General features: G+C 52.1%; 8 protein-coding genes across 8 annotated transcripts; 6 read left to right on the top strand and 2 right to left on the bottom strand.

Moving 5' to 3' along the window:
• Positions 1-280: 280 nt before the first annotated feature.
• Positions 281-1,210, top strand: BJX67DRAFT_380391 (putative RNA binding protein; the record flags this gene model as incomplete). Its single annotated transcript, XM_071032783.1, has 3 exons — positions 281-368; positions 415-488; positions 548-1,210. 3 exons carry the CDS (start codon positions 281-283, stop codon positions 1,208-1,210), a joined length of 825 nt encoding a protein of 274 aa, XP_070887173.1.
• A 186-nt stretch (positions 1,211-1,396) lies between these two features.
• Positions 1,397-3,431, bottom strand: BJX67DRAFT_351295 (WD40 repeat domain-containing protein). Its single transcript, XM_071028900.1, has 6 exons — positions 2,813-3,431; positions 2,641-2,754; positions 2,546-2,585; positions 2,393-2,488; positions 1,689-2,326; positions 1,397-1,607 (listed from the first exon to the last, which is right to left on the bottom strand). Exons 1-6 carry the CDS (start codon positions 2,820-2,822, stop codon positions 1,471-1,473), a joined length of 1,035 nt encoding a protein of 344 aa, XP_070887172.1. The 5' UTR covers positions 2,823-3,431; the 3' UTR covers positions 1,397-1,470.
• Positions 3,432-6,243, top strand: BJX67DRAFT_351293 (WD repeat PLAP family protein). Its single transcript, XM_071028899.1, has 3 exons — positions 3,432-3,776; positions 3,867-4,320; positions 4,374-6,243. Exons 1-3 carry the CDS (start codon positions 3,729-3,731, stop codon positions 6,233-6,235), a joined length of 2,364 nt encoding a protein of 787 aa, XP_070887171.1. The 5' UTR covers positions 3,432-3,728; the 3' UTR covers positions 6,236-6,243.
• BJX67DRAFT_351287 (NADHX epimerase) lies at positions 6,244-7,469 on the bottom strand. Its single transcript, XM_071028898.1, has 4 exons — positions 7,331-7,469; positions 7,173-7,281; positions 7,018-7,083; positions 6,244-6,929 (listed from the first exon to the last, which is right to left on the bottom strand). The coding sequence occupies exons 1-4, from the start codon at positions 7,406-7,408 to the stop codon at positions 6,394-6,396; spliced, it is 789 nt and encodes a 262-aa protein (XP_070887170.1). The 5' UTR covers positions 7,409-7,469; the 3' UTR covers positions 6,244-6,393.
• Positions 7,470-7,610: 141 nt separating this feature from the next.
• BJX67DRAFT_63435 (mitochondrial 37S ribosomal protein bS16m) lies at positions 7,611-8,140 on the top strand. The gene has a single exon (XM_071035275.1). It carries the CDS (start codon positions 7,672-7,674, stop codon positions 8,092-8,094), a length of 423 nt encoding a protein of 140 aa, XP_070887169.1. The 5' UTR covers positions 7,611-7,671; the 3' UTR covers positions 8,095-8,140.
• Positions 8,141-10,970: 2,830 nt separating this feature from the next.
• On the top strand, positions 10,971-13,464 carry BJX67DRAFT_63424 (uncharacterized protein). Its single transcript, XM_071035273.1, has 2 exons — positions 10,971-11,114; positions 11,327-13,464. Exon 2 carries the CDS (start codon positions 11,337-11,339, stop codon positions 13,206-13,208), a length of 1,872 nt encoding a protein of 623 aa, XP_070887168.1. The 5' UTR covers positions 10,971-11,114; positions 11,327-11,336; the 3' UTR covers positions 13,209-13,464.
• A 1,031-nt stretch (positions 13,465-14,495) lies between these two features.
• Positions 14,496-16,201, top strand: BJX67DRAFT_351277 (mitochondrial 37S ribosomal protein mS45). The gene is made up of 2 exons (XM_071028897.1): positions 14,496-15,172; positions 15,379-16,201. The coding sequence occupies exons 1-2, from the start codon at positions 14,633-14,635 to the stop codon at positions 16,069-16,071; spliced, it is 1,233 nt and encodes a 410-aa protein (XP_070887167.1). The 5' UTR covers positions 14,496-14,632; the 3' UTR covers positions 16,072-16,201.
• Positions 16,202-16,933: 732 nt separating this feature from the next.
• BJX67DRAFT_371576 (5'-methylthioadenosine/S-adenosylhomocysteine nucleosidase family protein) lies at positions 16,934-18,052 on the top strand (the record flags this gene model as incomplete). The annotated part of the gene is made up of 3 exons (XM_071031103.1): positions 16,934-17,329; positions 17,367-17,849; positions 18,029-18,052. The coding sequence occupies 3 exons, from the start codon at positions 16,934-16,936 to the stop codon at positions 18,050-18,052; spliced, it is 903 nt and encodes a 300-aa protein (XP_070887166.1).
• Positions 18,053-19,873: the final 1,821 nt, after the last annotated feature.

The following is a 19,873-nucleotide window of genomic DNA, read 5'->3' as shown; positions in this document are numbered from 1 at the left end:
GAAAATGATGCAGCAGTACCATGATACCTGATTTGATTTCGGGCTGACCTTGTTTCTCTTGATCTGATCACAACAGCCTTATCGAGATGACCGCGTTGATTTGGACCTGTAAGGCGGCGCCCCTGTCCGACGTTTTTGCAGAACAAACCTGTGCGATCCCGACTTTAGTTACTAATTTGCTGGTTCTGCGACCACTAGAGATTGGGTTCATGACAAGTATGAAGACGACCGAGACAGTATGTTTTGTACCTATTGATCCAACGATCCTGTGACCCCCCCAATGGCCCGCATCCTCACAGTCTCTCAGCACGTCCGTCTCGTGCCCCTCGACGGCCTCGCGGTGACCGATACTCTCCGTCCCCAGACCGGTACGTTATCGCGCATATACTGTGGCATGAAAAAATGGCTTATCAGATTGTAGTGCCTCGGCCGGTACTCGACTCCGCATTGAAAACCTTCATTACGATATCACAGAGAATGACCTTGAGGTAAGCTACAATACGAAGCTTCAGTGACTACTCGCTCCTAACGGTGACTTCTTTCATAGGAATTATTCAGACGGATTGGAAGCGTTTCGAATGTAACCCTTGTCTACGACCGCGCCGGGCGCTCCGAAGGCGTCGCTTATGTTACGTACAACCGCTACTCTGATGCGAAGACCGCGATAGCTGAGTTCGACGGCGCAAACGCCAAGGGCCAGCCCATTCGCATCTCAATCACTTCTTCGGGCCCACGACGCGACCGAAACCCATTCGATAATGTCGAGAAGCCAAAGGGTAGCCTTTTTGACCGCGTTGAACGCCCTCGCGGCCGCGACGTGCGCAGTCTAAGCCCAGAAGAAAGCGAAGACGCCGAAGGCGGTCCGCGCCGTCGCCGGGGCGGTCGCGGAGCTACGAATTACCGTCGTAGTGACGTCTCCAAGCCCGCCCCTGAACACATCGACCGATACGTTCCCGGACAACGCTCCCCCGCCCGCAGAACCGGAGGCGGTCGACGACAAGGCGAAAACAGAGAACCCCGCCGCGCGGGTAACGCGCGGCCTAAGAAGACACAGGAGGAACTTGACCAGGAAATGGAGGATTACTGGGGAACAACAACTACTGGTGCTGACACAGTTGGGCAGGATGTTGCGGCGGACCAAGCGGCCCCTGCTGCTGCGCCTCCGGCGGCTGTTCCTGCAGGTGATGATGATATCGATATGATTGAATAGAGGAGTCTCTAGCATATGCCTGTATCCGAAAGTGTTGAGTATCTTTAGGTTGCGATTTTATATTTCAAAACGCGCTGGGAAAGGCCGTCTCATCTCTTGTTCAACTAGTTGGGGTGAACTTAAAATGAATAGAAATCGATCTTTTTTAAGCTTTCAGGGCTCCAACTCGGCTTACTAGACTACGAATTGATCGTTGTTATGTTCTTATTATATTGTCTTTACATGGGTTGTCTATATTCCTGGATACCTTTGATCAACACTTAATGCCAGAGACCATATGGTTCTCTGCACGCTTTCCACAGTTTGATTGTTCCGTCCTCACTCCCTGTCCCGTATAGTTTACCATCTGGAGAGAAACTGACAGACCAGATTGGGCCGTGGTGGCCCTTTTGAACTTCTATTGCGTGTTAGCCACGGATTCGTTTGGGTGGCCATGGGGTGGGAGAAAGGATGCGGAGGTAGAAGTAGATAGACATACCAAGTTCGACATCCGTGTGCAAATCATACACGCGCGCCCAGGTATCATCGGCGCTACCCGTTACCAACCGAGCAGTGTCATTGTTCACGGCAGCGCTGGCAACTTCGTACCGGAAGTCGATTTTCTTGAGTAAGCGGCCTGGATTAAGGCCGTCGAAGAGGTAGACGCTTTTCCCGGCGGCGACGGTAAGAATGCCGGGGTCGTTGGGCCGGGACGCGAGGGTGTTCAGTTCGCAGCTGCCGATGTTTCCTTCGACAGGGTATTCTACTACAGGATGGCGGGAGCGAAGGTCCCACCACCGGATTTTGCGGTCATCAGCGGCGGTTGTGAGGATGTTGTAGTCCCGGTTCCACACGATGGATTTTATGGTGCCGCCGTGAACGCCAGGGCCGATTTCATAGCTCGTTGTTGAGGACGAGCCGTTTTCCGTTGCGGTGTTGGTTGACGTAGCGGTGGGAGAGGAGCTGTTACTACCACCGCCGCCGCCGCGCGTCAGGTCGAAGATTCGAAGTTTCTTCTCGTACCCGCCGGTGGCTAGGACTTGCGGTGAGGGTTGGAGTGGGAAAGCGACTGCTCGGACGATATGGGCGTGCTGGAGGGTGTGGAGGCATTCGCCAGTGTGGGTATCCCAGACCTTACTAGTTGCATGTGTCAGTTCACGCAATGTGGGGATGGAGCGTGATGAGACAGAGCGTTGAACTTACGCGGAGAAATCTGCAGCAGCAGTTGCGGCTATGTTGGCGTCCGTTGAAAGGCGGGCTTGCCACACCGCTCCCTTGTGGCCAAGGAACGTTCCGATCCTAAAGTCGACGATTAATTTGACATGACCAGGATAATTGAGTTTACTGAAGACATACCAATCACCAGTGATACCATCACGAAGCATAGGATTGTTGTCTAGCGAAGACCAGTCAATTCGCTTCGCAATCTCATAAAGGGGAGTATAACCGACCTTTACAAGCAGAAACAAGATAGTACTGATCGTCCTCTACCGTGGAGGAAAAGCTGATATGCGGGACAGGACGAGAGTGTCCGTGGCAGGTTAAAGGCACAACTTTTGGAATATCTGAGGCTTTCGAGATCAGTATACAGGAAAAGAAGGAGCGGAAGTATTTCCAGCATACCTGAAGCCATAATGAAGCCAAAGTACAACCGTATATCAGGATATCAATTCCGCAATGGCCGTTAGCAAATACAAAGATAAGATGTCCAACCCAGGGAATAGCCGAAGGATTGTTGACGGAGGAACGATGTATTTGGAGAAGAGAGCCGAAATTTGAGGTGGCAGGTGTACAGCTAGAAATACAGAAGGAAATTCGTCGGTCTCGTCAAGTCATCAGCGCTGGAAGGGCGGGGTTTCTGAAATAAGAATGGCAGCAAAAGAGGGAACGAGAACAGGCAAGTCGTTGATGAGGGATAGGACAAGAGGTAGACGAAGTCCAACAGGTAGATAATCGGTCAATATCTACCGGTAGCCGCAGCGACACCCTTCTAGACAAACAAACTGAGGGAACGGAGACTCCGACCCAGATGTGCTTTTTGGAGTCGTCTTTTGATGCTTGTCCGAATCGGCGATCCTTGCGGAGAGGCTGAGAGAGGCACTAGGCCTGAAACGGATTAGCTTCAAGGCACGTGAGGTGTATAGCTGAGCCAAAGCAGGGGACTTCCTGGGCTGGAGCGGGCTCGGAACTCGCTTCAAATGGGCAAAGGGGAGCTCCTTGATAGCAACAGCAATGCTGCTGATGGGCCCTGGCGTTCGCAACTCATTGCAGCAATTCCTCGTTCTCAGCGGCCGATTACTCATGCTCTCAGCTTCTAGCAGCTTCTGGGCCTCACCGCCCACATGACGCCCCTCTTCCCGTGAGGGCATCGGCTGGGGCTGCCAGGTCAATGCCAGGTGCCAGCTCCAGAATTGGGGTGATTCTCCCTGTCATCTCGCTTCGTCTCATTCATTGAAAGATCTCTCCCCCAAGTACCCATATCCGATCCCATTAACCCCCGGATACCTTCCCTCGGCACCGACACTCCGTCTGTTTATGTATGCCTGAGTTCAAGATCTCCGCCGCGCTGGAAGGCCACAGCGATGATGTAAGAAGTTCCCCGCGCTCTCAATATTGGCAACCCACGGAGACCAACGACCACACAGTTCACCACTAATCATGAAATTTCTGTCTCTAGGTTCGCGCTGTGGCCTTCCCCAATCCCAAAGCCGTTTTCTCCGCTTCTCGGGATGCCACTGTTCGGCTATGGAAGCTTGTGTCGAACCCGCCACCGACCTACGACTACAACATCGTTTCTCATGGCTCGGCGTTCATCAACGCCCTAGCATACCACCCACCTACCTCAGAGTTTCCCGACGGGCTCGTATTTTCTGGGGGCCAAGACACAATTATTGAAGCAAAACAACCCGGCAAGACTTCGAACGACAATGCCGATGCCATGCTCCTGGGCCATGGTCACACGGTCTGTGCTTTGGACGTATGTCCGGAAGGGGGCTGGGTCGTAAGTGGGAGCTGGGATTCCACTGCTAGGGTCTGGAAGCTCGGAAAGTGGGAATCCGAGGCTGTTTTAGAGGGCCATCAAGGAAGTGTATGGGCGGTGCTCGCCTACGATAAGGACACGATCATCACAGGTGAATATCATGCAACGTCGATGACCCCGACTTGATGCTAATTCATGGGCTAGGCTGTGCAGACAACATTATCCGAGTATTCAATACCTCCGGAAGGCTCATTAGAAGCATCAAAGACTCTCGAGATGTTGTTCGGGCTCTTTGTAAGTTACCGCCGTCGAATCCCACAGGCGCACAGTTTGCCTCCGCAAGCAACGACGGAATCATCCGCCTGTTCACTCTCCAGGGCGACCTTGTCGCTGAACTCCATGGCCACGAGAGCTTCATATATTCATTGGCGGTCCTACCATCGGGCGAGTTGGTCAGTTCTGGGGAAGATCGAACAGTAAGGGTTTGGAACGGTACACAGTGCGTACAGACAATCACGCACCCCGCGATATCCGTCTGGAGCGTGGCAGCTTGCCAAGAAAATGGCGATATTGTGACTGGAGCAAGCGACCGGGTAACCCGCATTTTCACCAGGAGTTCAGAGCGGCAAGCCAGTGCCGAGATAACGCAGCAATTTGAAGCGGCAGTCAAAGAATCCGCGATTCCAGAGCAACAGGTTGGGAAAATAAATAAAGAGAAGCTTCCAGGCCCGGAGTTCTTGCAGCAGAAATCTGGTACGAAGGATGGTCAAGTGCAGATGATCCGTGAGGCGAATGGGAGTGTCACGGCCCATACATGGTCAACCGCACTCGGGAAATGGGAATCAGTGGGCACCGTCGTCGATTCCGTTGGCAGCAGCGGAAGGAAGACGGAATACTTGGGCCAGGACTATGACTACGTTTTTGACGTTGACGTTGAAGATGGTAAACCACCTCTTAAATTACCCTACAACCTCTCGCAGAACCCGTATGAGGCAGCAACCAAATTCATCCAGGACAACGAGCTACCGATGGGTTACCTTGATCAAGTTGCTCAATTCATCGTTCAAAATACGCAAGGGGCTACCCTCGGTCTGCCTGCCGAGGGTCCTGCAACAGGTGGCTCAGATCCTTGGGGCACCGAGAATCGCTACCGTCCTGGCGATGCTACTGCTGCTCAGTCTGCGCCTATCCCTGAATCGCGCCCCAAAGTGCTTCCACAGAAATCTTATCTCTCCATCAGGACAGCAAATCTCAAGATCATCGCTAGGAAGTTGCACGAGCTAAATGACAAACTTGTCTCAGAAGGATCAAAGGACCTATCGTTGAGTCCTTCTGAACTTGAGACGGTCATTTCCTTGTGCAATGAACTGGAAACTTCAAACGCCCTGAAAGATTCTCCCGCTGTTGAAGCAGGCGTAAACCTACTCTTAAAAATCGCAACCGCTTGGCCAGCGGCGAACCGGTTGCCCGGCCTTGACCTTCTCCGCTTGTTTGCCGCTGCCACCCCTGTCACGGCGACAGCGGATTACAACGGGAAAGACCTGATCTCGAAGTTGCAGGAGAGCGGTGTATTTGACCCCCCGGTGAATGTCAACAATGCAATGCTCTCAGTCCGGATGCTAGCCAACCTGTTCGAGACTGACGCCGGCCGTCGCCTCTGTATCGATCGATTTGACCAGATCGCTGGCGCTGTAAAGTCATGTCTATCCAACAGTGGACCGTCACCAAACCGCAACCTTACCATAGCTATAGCGACTCTCTACATCAACATTGCGGTCTATTCCACTTCTGAAGGGAGACAATCCAGCTATTGGACCGGAAAGTGGAGCGTAATGCTGCTTCCAGAATTGACACGGATCCTATCCAAGGAGAAAGACTCCGAGGCTGTCTATCGCAGCCTCGTTGCTCTAGGGACTATACTGAAGGAAGGCGGCACTGAGATTATGGCTGTTGCTAAAGGGAGTTATGATGTCCCGGCCATTCTGCAGACCATCTCGAACTCTGGACTCGGAAGGGAGCCCAGGATCAAGAGTATCATCGGGGAAATCAAGGAGACCGGGCTGTAAATTCACTCTATTGATAGCGTGTGCTATAGAATTATTTATTATTTTCTTCGACGTTTTCTCTCTCCGCCCTTTGACGAGCGCAAGGTAACAGTTGTTGAAACGAACCAAATTCATCGTGTACCTTGTCATAGACATCAAGTCATATATAAGTACCGCCCCTAAAGTCTCACCTCGGCATCGACTCCAACCTCCATAACCTGATCAACACCCGGATACTTGGGTAAATCCAACCCATACTTCTCCGCAACATCCCTCGTCAAAAACCTCCCACCAATGAAATGTCTCCCCCGATAAAACTTAACGCACGGCTTTGGCGCCGTCAAACTAACCAAATACTCCGGCATAAACCCGCTCCCAGGCCCTTCCTTCGGCGGTCCCGACTCAATATCCCAACTACTCGGCGCATCAACAGCCAAAACAGGCACACTCGCCTTCTCGATCTGGGATATAATCTCAGGAAATGGATCGCGCAGGGGCCCGCCGAACGAAAAACCGAATATAGCGTCGATTATGAGATCCGTTTTTTGGAGGGCCGTTGTGAATTCCGCCGCGGAGGGGATGAATGGGACGGAGTGGTTGGAGAGTTGGGTCTTTAGTCGTGTATAGAGCTCCTTTTTGCCCTCTTTCGGGTAGTAAATTGAGGGGGTGTAGCCGTATTGCGCTAGGTGGCGGGCTGCAACGAGGCCGTCGCCTCCTGTTGGGGGGGGGCATAGGTTAGAGGTTGTGGTTATGGCTATGGAGGTAGGTAGGCGAGATGAGTGGAGGGAATGAGGATATAGTACCGTTATTTCCAGGTCCGCAGACGACGAGAATATTCTTTCCAGTGTTTGGGGGGTGGACGCGGTATACTAAACGCGATGGTGTGTGATTAGACGATGCTCAGAATGCCGTTGATGAAGCGAGGTATCTCAGCCTGGGGTAGCTTGTCTGCCCTCACCTGCTTGGGATACCGAAAGACCGGCTAGTTCCATCAGTTGGTCGAGGGACCAGCCGCCAATTTCTAAAAGATCTTGGTCAAGGGAGGCTGCGTCCTTTGAGGATATGGCCTAGCATTGAACCTTAGCTATGGCATTGGGTCGAAGGTCGATAGCTTACCTTGAGTGACATTTTGGCAGCTCTACGATAGTGCCTTAGGGAGGAAAAGTAAGAAGCCCTTAACGCAGAGCGGAACATACAATTGCTGTCTCTGAGAGAGTTTTTAATTAGCTATGGAGGTCTAAGGAAGAGGTGAATGTCGACTGTGCTTCATAGATGAGGCCAGGTGCTGATTACATCATATCGTTGACGTCCCCACCTTAAGACGCTAATCCCGTTCAGGACACGCCGGATTAATATTCCCCCGGCCAAATCGTCGTGAGAGAGTTTTGAGGTTGCAGGTCGAGCCGCAACTTTTTGACAGTCAATGCTGGATTGATACTCTGATCAGAGCCGCCAAGATGGTCGTTCGCATTCGCCTGTCCCGGTTTGGGAACAGACATCAGACATTTTACAATATCGTCGTGTCCCAAGCACGGTATGGTTCTCCCTGTGTCCATGGGCTCAGGCTCTGGCTCGACTGGTCCAGTGAAGCGTGTCTGCCCGAGGGAAGACAACCGTCAATGAAAAGGAATTGGGCTGACCCAAAACTTGTGGAAGTATACAGATCAGCACGCGACTCAAAGCCGCTGGAGGTTATCGGGACGTTTAACCCTTACCCTCAGCGACCTACGAATCTGTCGGACGAGGAAGCACGCAACGCGAGGCCATACAAGGATATTTCTCTTGATAAGTCGAGAGCAAAGTACTGGCTCGGAGTTGGCGCACAGCCCAGCGATACTGTATGGCGGATATTGAGCTTGGTACGTTCTGAGATGGGATAAATGAATACCTATACTACTATTTCCAGGGCGAATGATTAACGGGCTCCTGCAGGCTGGACTAGTTCAACAAAAGACCAAGGCTCCTAAATGAAAACGCAATAATAAACGATCCGGCCATATCAGATACAAGTTCGTTCCCCTCGAGACGGTCGTGGTACTACGGTCAGTGGAAGACGATCTGGTCGGTCAGTGAGAGGAATATATCCAGCTTTCCGAGGGTGGAGATGGCCCAGCACTTGCTGTGAAGATCTCGAATACCTTGCTTCTGGCATTTCTTTGGCGTTCTGAGATGGATTCCTTTGGCAAGGTGCCAAAGCTGTGCATTGTTGTCTGTATATTAAGGAAATCATGATTTTGAACCTTTTCCTCATCGGCCGTCTTTTTAACTTAGCCGAAATGTTCGACGGGTCCTAATGGATCCTACATGAATTATCTCTCCACATTCTGTGTTCATCAACTCTGGGTACGTCTGCCCAACACTTGAGAAGAACGCGCAACATTCTTGAAAGTAGAACAGTAAAATGGCCGATTATTCTTCAGGCGAAAATGCATCAATTAACGTCAGTCGAACCTAGCAAGAGTCAGGAAGTTTGACAGAGAGCCCGACATCTCCTCGAGTCAGCGGGATGTCTGCGGTCGAGTCCCGAAAAGTTTATAATCGTCAACAAGTATTCTGTCACCGGCATGTGCAGAAGAGGCATGTGTCAAGTTCCGGACCAGCCGGCTGTGGGGATTATCATGATTGCATCGCGCCTCCAGAAAGCAAGGTTTTGAACTGGGATCTGGAAAGATGTCGTCCGAACCACAAGAACCTGTCCCCTCCCCTTGTCCCAACGACTCGTGGAGATTCGGGAACCAATCCCCTTGTGCGCCGATGGCCCCGACTGCAAGGGATGGACGAAAAGACCAATGGCAAAAGGTGATTGGTGGACATCAAGAATTTCAGCTGAGAAGATCAGCATCTGAGTTCACGCATTCCCATGGGTTGGTGACAGTTAGCGGCACTCTCAGGGCTGGAGGGCCCGACTCCTGACTCCTCAGAGGCGCATGCCTGAACGGGCTGGAATCCAGTGCCTCATCGACGATGCATACATCCCCTTCGACATTATTATTGCCTGTTTCGAAACGATCTGGTTGGACCGTTTGAGAGCAGGGAAGAATGAGAGTCCTCAGTCGAGTGCTCGGCAAACGCGTCCTCGGATGGACGTGCTTTTTGTCATGGATCCTGCGACCTGCCTCTCATGCATGATTCGATTCTCAACTGACAACGGCCGGATCCTGTTTCCATTCTTCTGGTTCGCTTGTTTCTTGCCCCTTTCCAAAGATCACTGTCCTGGTCTTGTCCCGATCACATGGCAGTCACTGATCAAAGGACCCGTTGCCCTCTCAGCGACTCAGCGACTCAGCGACCCAGCGACTCCAGCCAAAGCAACTAGTTCCTGAAAACTTGAGGGTTTTAGGCAATAATATTATTGTTATGAAGCCGGATTCTTTGTGAAAGGACAGGCCCCACGATTCATTCTCCCTCTGAGAAGGCTTGAGTGTCTCCTCCAGCCACGGAATGAGAGCTCTGGCCGCAGACTGTTTTGTGGTCCAAAGGCGGTTTCCCTCTCATCAGGTGGATGTCTTGAGGCTGAAGGAGTGACGTGTTTTGGCTTTCTGCTCTCGGATGCTTTTCTTGAGCGGACCTGGAGAAATGAAGACTAAGAAGAGGAGAGCTTGATCTCGAAAATGAAGCTTTCTCGAGAAAATCACTCATGTCATGCCACCTCCCGACATTGGAAAGAGAGTAGCAGCCGGGAGAGACGAGTTTCTTCCATCATATTGCATCACTTTCTCCTTTGCATGATCGATCTTCTGAGGTCTGGACGGCGCTGGGACGAACTTTGACAGTCAATCTTGGCACGGCGATCAGGGTAAAAACCACGCACCGTCAGCTCTGGTACACGCACCTCATCCGCGTCCGCATCCAGACGCGGCTTGTCAAGTTCGATCGCCGCGCTCGGTCAGGAAGTCGCCAATGCGACATGAGCTTGATATCGCCCACCCACCCGCTGAAGGATTCATTTCCCTCCAGTTTTGTTACCTGTCTCAAAGTTCCTCTTTGAGCGAGAGGTGCAGCTCTGAAGCGTCATACAGTTCTTCGTCAAGATCTGGCGCGCCGTCTTGCCTGCGCGTCGTGTCTTCCCAAGCCCAGGACGCGCCTCAGCCTTCGCCGCCGCTCATTTGACAAGCTGACCCAAGAAGCGGGAGCTGGTGCAGGTGCGGATTTGGTATTGTAACTTTGGTAACGCCAGGTCGCCTCGATCCGTGGATAAGGACACCCTTTCCGCTCTTCCCTCCCCCCCCACCAAAAGACCGTTCCGGACTCGTTCTTGACTAGTCCTCGGGACTTTTACTCATCCCTACCTTCGCCATCATCATCCAGGAGAGGGAGAATCAGGACCATGAGAGTGGCCCTGTTCGCAGTCCTCGCCTTTCGAGCTGTTTTCTCGAGACCATCATTATTATCGCCGCGACAAGTGCAATAGATCGAGTGAAACACTTGCGACAAAAGTTTCCGGCTCCGTCATCTCCTTCGCCTCTTACTGCCACTCCCCTCCGAGTCCTTTCTCTCCTAACTTTATTCTTTCCCCGAAGAGTTCTCTCGTTCCGGCTCCAGGGATTCCTTGTCATTATTATTGATTCCTGCGCTAAACTGGAGGGAACCTCGACTCGCATTGGCCCGGCTTCCACTGGCACCTCTTTCTCCCTCTCACACCCCCCTGCTCCCTCGTCTCGTTATTTTCTTCTCTCCCCTGTCGCCATCCTTTGAATTCACAGTTTCCCTTCTCATCAACCGCATCTCTCCTTTTACGTACGATTATCTTTCTGTTTTGACTGGCAATCTATCTCGACTTCCCACTTCAAACCGTGTCTTACTTGCATCCTCGGTCCGTCGCATTATTTCCTCGACTTTCTGCTTCATTGTCTGGGCCCCATCGGTCCCATCGCATCGGCCGCCCCTTGATCTTGTTACTGTGAGACATCCCGCTTGATCGAGTAACTTTTCACTTCGTTGGCTTGTTCTCGAACGTCAAAAAAATTATCGCCCTTCTGTAGTGTTGCATTTACTCTCCTGTCACCTGTTCGTCGACCTCCGCAGCCCCTTACCTAGCTGTGAACCGCGACTCGTGCTGCACCATCGCGCTCGTGGAGCCTTCTTGAGCGACCTGACTCCTGAATTTACCAGTCCTCGAGGGATGACTGGCACCTCGAACCAGTCCACCCGCACAAGCCCAGGGTCCTATAGTACCACCCAGCGCACGCCTTCGGTTTCCTCGGGCGCGTCGCCACCACATCAGTCTCTCTCCTCTCTCCAGGCGCCCTCGAAGGCCCAGAATGCGATGCCGACCGACGTGTACCATGCACCCGCTGCGCAGGCTGCCGCTTCTTTAGGCCCAGACTTCGGCTATTCCTTTTCGCCGCTAAGCCCCTCCTCTTCCTTCGATAACATTTCCTCAACGACCTCCTCCTTCGATACTGTGTCGTCGGCTGCAATGCGCTTAGGTGACCCCGATCGATCAGCGCCGGGCCTCAACGGCTTTATCCGACACGCCGACGCGGTGGGTGGTGGCGCGATTTATATGCGAAAACTCCCCAAAAATACAAGTCGCGAGGCCCTGCGCAGCATGTTTCTATTCTCCAACGAGCTGCTGGATGCTGACTTCGTGCATTCCGACCTCCCCGAGGATAATGGGTTTCTAAGTGCGATCGCGCGCTTTAGCTCCATGGCCGCGGCGGAGGAAGCACGAGCGTTACTCGACGGCAAGCCGAACTCGAAGAACGATGCGACAATGATTGTAGAGATCTACAATAGCGGCGCAGCGCCCCATTTTCTCCCTAGGCGCAACACTATTGACCATTCCACCTCTCGCGGCCTATTAGGTAACGGACCAACAACGCGACAATCGCGATTTAACGGTACCTTTCAAACAATGGAGAAACTATCATCGACAAACCCAGCAGGGCAATCCGCAAACGAAGGGTTGCCACAGTCTACCGACACCAACCCACGTCTTCATAACTTCTTCTCCCCACAGTCGCCGATTGGAAATGGTGTCCCTGAATTCCCGCGCATTAGCGGCAAGTCAATGATCGATCAAGATGTTGATGAGGATACGGGCGAGTTACTCAAGGACCCCGTTGGTTATGCCGAAAATGGCCATTCTGCGTCAGCCCCAAGACGGTCTACCAACCCCCAGATCCCCACGAGCCACTTTGCCAATCTATCATTGACGACGAATATCACATCCCCGCCAATGCAGAACTACCCCTCTGGATCATCGGCTCACATGACCGTCCAAACCCCGTCGTCGGCATATCCTCCGTCCATGAATAACACCATAGGCGGCCCCGCGTACCCGTATCCTAGTGCGCACACCGCCCGGCATAGCTTCCCGGCCGCCAATCCGAACGACATGAACCCACCGTGTAATACCTTGTATGTCGGCAATCTTCCACCAGACACTCAGGAGGAGGAACTGAAAGCCCTGTTTTCGAAGCAACGCGGGTACAAGCGCCTCTGCTTCCGAAATAAGCAAAATGGGCCGATGTGCTTTGTGGAGTTTGAGGATGTACGTACGGCGGGAAAGACCCTCAACGAGCTGTATGGGTACAAGCTCTCCAACAGCATTAAAACCGGTATCCGTTTGAGCTTCTCTAAGAACCCGCTTGGAGTTCGCTCTGGACAACCAGGGTCTTTGAATGCGTCGAATTCGCTCGCATCACAAGCAGCCATCCAGGGTGGTGGTGCTGGCATCAATACAATGGCAAATCATATGTTTTCAACGGTGAGTGGACCACCACCTGGCCTTGCCGCGCCGCCCGGTTTGATGCCCCCAATGCCTCTGAGAAACAATGGTGTCATGCATCCTTCCGGGTATTCACATGCACCTATGCCCATGAATGGCTCGTTCAATCCCAACGCTGGCTTGGGAATTCGCGGGAATCCTATGAATCCGGTGATGATGCCACCGCAATCCTTACTCAACGGTGGAGCGAACGGCGGCAATGCAGGACCCCGCTCTGGCAATTCCACCCCGAATTACCCCGATTACATGATGGGTCGGTAGGAAGACACGATTTACTTTTTTCGACGGTATCAATGTCCGACATGTTTTATGAATACTAGTATATCCGGCGCATCAGGGACTTGGTTGTTTTCACGGGCTAGACAGCATACGGGGGGTCTCCTGGGTCCCCTAGGAGTACGGATATCGGAACTCTTAACTTCGGCTTTCTTATGGTTGCTTCGGCTTGGATATCGGCCCCTTTTATCTTTTCATTCTTACCCAGCCTCTTCTCCTTCCCTTTCTTCAGTGCACTTTGATAGCATGGAATTGTGGGCGCCGTTTTCTGCTTGCTTGTTAAGGGATGATCGCATCATTACTCGGTAGTCTATTCTTGTGTTATGACATCTGATACCTGTGAGGACGAATGGTTGCGTGCGAGTTGGTTTTGCTGAGTTTCGTGTCTCATTTAGCACCATGTCCATACCCCTTTGCTCTCTCGTCTGTTTTCCAGTCTTTCCACCCTTCGTGGCGGCGGGACTTCTTCTCATGGCTCTCTCTTCATACCGTGTTTAATGATATTGATTCCCTCTGTATCATCAATCTCGATGGCGTCCCTATCTTACACTAGCGGTGTTCTTTTGTGCATTTGTTCTGTGGCTTGGGAGGGGAACACTCGAGTTTCTTACCCGCGTTTCTATTTCACTTCTACTTCGTCCTTTGTTTTTTGCCTTGATCTTGCATTTTCCTTTCTGAGTTCTCCTAATGCCGCCCTCCTGGTGGGAACAGATAGGGAAGTGAACTTTGAAGAACAAACACCACAGCATGAGATGGCATTGGAACTGGGCATTCTACTGCGACGTCGATACAGAGAACACACCGGCGGGCTGTCATATCAAACAACGGCGTTCAACAGGGTATACACTGCCATATCTTGAGTCCTTTTTCCCGGAGCGGATACGCACTGGTCTTCAGCCACTTACTGGTGCATCACATCTACTCCGGAAGACTATTATATTACTTTCGTCAGGGCGGACCGCCGCGTCATTGTCATTCTTATTCTTTCCGGCTTTTGCGTTGGCTCCTAGGCCTAGATTAGCGCAACTGCACGGCCTACTTTCACTCGTTTCGAGTGTAACACTCAGTTTAGTTACATGTACTTGATAGCGTGATGAAGTTGAGTTAGCTGGCACTCGACGAATAAGAACTTCCGAGGAGGGTCTTTGAGTAGCCTCCAAGGTAGAAATCCGAAATCCCTGCAATGGGCAATGGGCGGGTTGAATTGAAATCACGTGATTCTATCCGCAAAAGTTCTTCATCTTTGGATCTCGGCCTTATTGACATTCAACGATTTGCGCGGCCCTTTTGACCTCACACTACTCAATTGGGCTTCTCGAATGAATACAGCACGCTGAATCCTCTTTATACATCATTTGCTGTGGACCTCATTCTCAAGTTTGTCGTCCTTTACTCTGAGCAGGTTGAAAATGCCACGACGAATACATTCTCAGATTGTTCCCAATTCCCTTCTTCCATGTCGTTCCTCCTCTTCACCTGCCTCCTCTTCCGGAATAGCCTTCTCATCCCCATCATGCGGTTTACTCCATAATCTTTCTTATTCGCGCCCCTTTGCTTCTCCACTCCCTGCAAACTCCCAGACCTCCCGTCCTTTCTCCTCGACACAGACCGCGCAGACGAGACTCCGGCAGGACATGTTCGCGTGGCTTAGCAGCGAAGGGGCTGAGTTCAAAAATCATGTACCAGGATCAACCAACTATATCAGCGACGTGAAGGCGCGGGCTAAATATCCGGATATGGTGCTCAGGGGCCCTTCGAGGCCGTTTCCACTGAACCCAAATTTTGTCAGCGAGAGTGTCTTGAGCGAGGAATTGCGAAATGAGATCTATGAGAGAGTTGTGGTCAAGAAGCAAAGTGTTCGGGCCGTCAGCGTCGAGATGGGAGTTGATATGAGGAGGGTTGCCGCCGTATGCCGGTTGGTTGAAATGGAGAAACGATGGAGACAACAGGTATGATGACCCTATCTTCTCCCCCTTAACCCGCCTTCTCCTCGCAATGATGAGAACACAAAAAATTATCTTCGATTAGTCTTTACGACCCCAGTACTCCTGGGAATGTGTACAATGCCTAAGTCCTGATTGCATTCGCGACACGTGCTTCACTGGTCTCCGGAATATTCTGGGTTTTCTGTGCGGCCTAACCGTTTTATGAACAGGGAAAACCACTGGCATTGCCCTATGCCCGTGCAGTGCATGAGATGATCCCGACAACCCCGTTATATGAGAAGCCAAGCGACCAACGCAATAACCCCCATGAGTCCATCAATGATCTCCCTGTCCACCGGCTGACCGATGCTCAAATCTTCTACCCGGTCTCCGAATCCCGCCATTTCACCCGTGTTGATGCTAGCCGCGTATTCTCCGCTGCTCCAGCCACTACACGGGAGCAAGATGCGAAACAGGCCGCCGATCCGTCGGAAATAGTGAACAACATCAACCGACACTCGTCTAGTATCGAAACTGTCGGAAAAGGTGACGAAGAGCAACCGATATTGCAATCGGCCGACGTGCGGATCCCACATCCGTATCTTATTGCTCATGAGCGCCGCCGCATGGCCAACCCGCAAGAGCACCGTGAAAACCGCAAGGCATATGAGGAACGTCTCAAGGAGGTCGAGGCGGCAGAGGAGGAGCACAAGCGCTATGCGCGGGAACGCCGTGAGCGCCGATTGACTCGCGTCCAGCCAGAGGACTCCCGATTCGAGTTCCGCATTAAGGATGTCGTGGTCAGCAAGGAGACAACTGGTCCTGATGGCCGTGGCGCTCGGGCTCCTGGGCGGAGGTACGGTGTGCCCAGCAGTGACCGGAAAAAGGGCCAGGTTAAGATCCCCACTAAGGTGGAGGTTTAGATGCAGCAAGCTGTATGTGGCTCAGATGTATTATCACGCTTCTGTATCTCTTTCTAAATTTTGTACAAATATCCGCTTAGGGCTATGAATGTATCCTGATCCAATCCGCATGACTCGATTTATCAATTGTTCTCTTCGAGCACGAGCTAGCAGCACTTGTAATCAGTGTATACGTACCCACGCCTTAGCCGCCGAGGCTATTTCCGGGATAGGGCGCCAGTGCGTGTCCACGGGTCACCATCGTTCCTGCCGTTTCGAATGTCCTCCCCCTCGACCCAGTGCGGAAAGCACGACCCGGCCGGGCCCTGTCAGGTACCGCACCTTCCCAATCCAAGCAATAATACCAAAACTCTACATCGAACCAGAGGCCCAAGCTTTCGTCCGAGATTATCCAACCCGTAAGCGCCAGCGATGATCAGAGCCTCGCTGTGCCGCTCTACATCAATCAGGGACGCGGGCGCTTGCAGCAATATGTCTATTCTTAGCGGCCTCGATGTCTTCCTTTCCTTTGACAACCGCTCTTTCCGAGCCTCATGTTGTCGTGATGGGGATGGGGATGATAGGTGGGCAGCGCACGATGGGGGTATGCACGCTTCAGCGCTTAAATTGCAGAGAGGGGTGGGGGTGCAGTAGGCGGCTACGGAGTCGTGAGGTCTTTGGGATAAATATCTCTTGGTTTCTCGGGGGTATGTGCGGCTTCCAGCTCAGGTTCTCCTTCAGAGACAATCTACGAGTTTCTTTTCAAGATATATTTTGTTTCCCCAAGAACGACAGAAGTAAGTTTTCTCGTCTATAGATCTGCCCATCATTCTGATAATTTGATCACAGTCACCAACCCGAGTCTTGCACTTTGGCCGACGTCATGAATCAACAATGCGGCGATCCAAAGTCCTTGCACTCTTACACGGTTGCGTGGATATGTGCACTTCAAGAGGAACTCAGGTGCGCATGCTATATGTTAGATGAAGAGTTCAAGGACCCAGATCTCCTTCCATATGGGGACGATAATCGCTACGTGTTCGGCCGGGTCGACAAGCATTATGTGGCAGTCGTCCGTCTTGCCGATGACCGGTATGGCAACTTCTCAGCAACTTACACCGCCACGAACATGGTTCTGACCTTTCCCAACCTTCAATTTGCACTGATGGTTGGCATTGGCGGCGGTGTGCCCTCTACCAAGAACGATATTAGGCTCGGTGATGTTGTTGTGAGCCAACCACGGGGCAGCTTTGGGGGTGTCGTGGAGTATGACAGGGGAGTGACTGCCGAATGGCCTTTTTCGGCGGACTGGCCAGCTGAACGGCCCCGCTAAGGTACTACTAGATGCTCTTGAAGAGATACGGAAACGTTACAATGATCACCGGAAGCCAGATACGATTGCGCAGCATATCCGCCGCATGGATATTATGAAGGATTATCGGCGGCCGCGGTCAGACCAGCTCTTTCAAGCGAGTTACGTGCATACTGGCGGAAAGACTTGTGAGCACTGTGACCTTACCAAGGTAATAAGACGGCCACATCGTCAAGCTCACCGCGCTGTGACTGTTCATTATGGGACCATTGCATCTGGGAACTCTGTGATGAAGGACGCTGTCACCCGTGAGAGATACGCACAAAACCCTGAGCTGAATGTCCTGTGCTTTGAGATGGAAGCTGCGGGGTTGATGAACATTGTTCCTTGCCTTGTTGTTCGTGGTATCAGCGATTATAGCGATTCTCATAAGAACGATGAGTGGCGCAAGTACGCAGCGCTCTCCGCAGCAGCGTATGCTCGAGAGGTGCTCCTCTTTTCGAAGTCGCATACTGGGATACGAAGAACAGTATCTTGGAGACATGCGAATTGTCCCCGTTTGACGAACGCCTTTGATTTGTTTCGCTGTTGGCTGAAGGATCTATATCTCGCTTATATAGTAGCGTGTGTACCACAGAATCAATGATTTCCTTTAATACTTACAAGGAGATCATGGAGATCGCCCGGTAGAATTTGTTACAGTTTCGCTTAGGAACCGGTGCTTCAAGCGCCCCCCAAAGCAGTTGCCTTGACCTGATTCCGAAAAAGGCACACAAGATCAGTACTGTTGGAGAAGCACATGCGGCACAAGCGAAATGGCCGTTGATTCTTGATGCGCGCGCCGACGACAACATGCGTCAACCCTTACAGGGAAACCACCGGCCTTCTCGGGTACGGCTGCAATCTAAGGAGAGGCACTGATTTCCAAGAGTAACAGTTCGTCGATCCCGACTCTCAAACGGCGATCAGCTCGATGGTTCGACCACAATGACTGAGACAGGCCCGTCAAAACGCTTAGTTCAGACAACGAACTGTGTGGACGGTCTGAAACGGCCAATTGGGGACTGAGGCGCCGCCTTTTCTGTTTGAGAGTCAGGGGAAAAGCGTCTCATGAAGCGCAGGAGACGCTTGGCTTGACCCCTCGATGTGAAGCGTGAGACGTCGCCGCTCGCGGGAAGTCTCAATGCAAGTTTGCCCTTGCGGTCGCGCCCAGGGCAATGTTACGGCGGTTCGACACGAGAACCTCAGTGGGCAAGGCAACACGGTGATCAACATGTAACAATTCTCCATCGAGAACTGAGATCGAATTCTCTCGCTTGGCGTGGTCGACGCGCCAAAAGCCAACGTTGTCTGGCCTTGACTCCTGCGAGGCCCGGCAACCCGAGTGGAAGAGCGGTGGTCCTTCTCTCATGAAGATAATTTCCTCAGACAAGGCACGGCGATGGACCTGGCTGAAAGAGAATCCATTCTCCATTCTCCATGATCTGGCCGGGCCGGGGAGATCGTTGCCTTTATTTCTGCTTCTGATTGTGCGGTCAAGCCACACGTCAGCCGCAGCCTTTTGCGGATTGATGGCCTGGACTTCGAGCGAGGGAAATGGGGAAACGAAGTTCTCATTGCGCGTACAATCAGGACTGGACAGTGGAAAAGCGGAGAAGGCCAACTAAAATTAGAGGGATGAGCGAAGGCGTGGCATGGGATTTGTTGGACGATGGGGAGACATGATTGATGGGCTGCACAGGCATGAAGACAATTTGGTGACTTGTTCCTGACTCGAAGGGAGGTAAATTCCCTCCACATCCAGCAAGCCTTGAGCCCTGGTTCTTCCCTGGCCTTGTCAGGCACCCGTGTTATAATGCGCGTGTTATCGGATGTGAACTTGCGAATCATGCACAGGATGCAGGCCCACTGGCAGACCAGACCATGGGAAATGAAACCTTCACCACGTCGCCAAATCCCAACGCTGATAATAATGGGGATTAATTAACGATCCTAATAACCACTCATGAACAGGGCTGATTCTCTTGTTTCTGTTCCGTCCTTGTCAACTTTTCGTCCCCTCGATTGCTCAATCATCGTCTCTCCTTTTCTTCCCGCCGGCCTCGTGGCTTTCGTGGACAACTCCCGACAAATCGCCCCCATTCGAGCCTCTTGTTTTCTTCATTGTTCCCTTCCCTCGTTCAGCCTTCTTTTTCTCTCCTTTCTCCTCCCACTCCCCTCGGTCGAATCCTCTTCGTCCGTCGACATTCGCTCGTTCATCCCCCTCTCTTTCGCTCTTTTCGATTCTTCGGCGACGTTTCACACATTACCGTCCCTTTCCAGCCTGGCGCTGCTCTCTTCTTCCTTTGTTCTCCTCTTGTGCCTGCAAGGGGTCTCAAAACACACCCACACACCACCCAGCCTCTTGAAGATCTCGTTCTTGTCCGAGTTCCATCGATCTGTCTCGCATTAGCTTCTTCTGCGGTTCGACTCGACCTGTTATTATATCCACTGCGAGGTTTTCGCCCACGC

Source organism: Aspergillus lucknowensis, assembly GCF_044049455.1.
Source record: "Aspergillus lucknowensis strain CBS 449.75 chromosome Unknown BJX67scaffold_15, whole genome shotgun sequence".
NCBI lineage: Eukaryota > Fungi > Ascomycota > Eurotiomycetes > Eurotiales > Aspergillaceae > Aspergillus > Aspergillus lucknowensis.
The sequence above is the reverse complement of the archived record's forward strand: the minus strand, read 5'-3'. Positions and strand labels throughout refer to the sequence as shown.

Coding starts and splice junctions, on each gene's coding strand:
- BJX67DRAFT_351295 (XM_071028900.1), bottom strand. Junction 2,489..2,545: donor GATGGTATCACTGGTGATTG/GTATGTCTTCAG, acceptor CGTCGACTTTAG/GATCGGAACGTTCCTTGGCC. Junction 1,608..1,688: donor GCACACGGATGTCGAACTTG/GTATGTCTATCT, acceptor AACACGCAATAG/AAGTTCAAAAGGGCCACCAC.
- BJX67DRAFT_351293 (XM_071028899.1), top strand. CDS start 3,729: ATGCCTGAGTTCAAGATCTCCGCCGCGCTGGAAGGCCACAGCGATGAT. Junction 3,777..3,866: donor TGGAAGGCCACAGCGATGAT/GTAAGAAGTTCC, acceptor TTCTGTCTCTAG/GTTCGCGCTGTGGCCTTCCC. Junction 4,321..4,373: donor TAAGGACACGATCATCACAG/GTGAATATCATG, acceptor TTCATGGGCTAG/GCTGTGCAGACAACATTATC.
- BJX67DRAFT_351287 (XM_071028898.1), bottom strand. CDS start 7,408: ATGTTCCGCTCTGCGTTAAGGGCTTCTTACTTTTCCTCCCTAAGGCAC. Junction 7,282..7,330: donor CTGCCAAAATGTCACTCAAG/GTAAGCTATCGA, acceptor GTTCAATGCTAG/GCCATATCCTCAAAGGACGC. Junction 7,084..7,172: donor TCTTTCGGTATCCCAAGCAG/GTGAGGGCAGAC, acceptor CATCGCGTTTAG/TATACCGCGTCCACCCCCCA.
- BJX67DRAFT_63435 (XM_071035275.1), top strand. CDS start 7,672: ATGGTCGTTCGCATTCGCCTGTCCCGGTTTGGGAACAGACATCAGACA.
- BJX67DRAFT_63424 (XM_071035273.1), top strand. CDS start 11,337: ATGACTGGCACCTCGAACCAGTCCACCCGCACAAGCCCAGGGTCCTAT.
- BJX67DRAFT_351277 (XM_071028897.1), top strand. CDS start 14,633: ATGCCACGACGAATACATTCTCAGATTGTTCCCAATTCCCTTCTTCCA. Junction 15,173..15,378: donor AGAAACGATGGAGACAACAG/GTATGATGACCC, acceptor TTTTATGAACAG/GGAAAACCACTGGCATTGCC.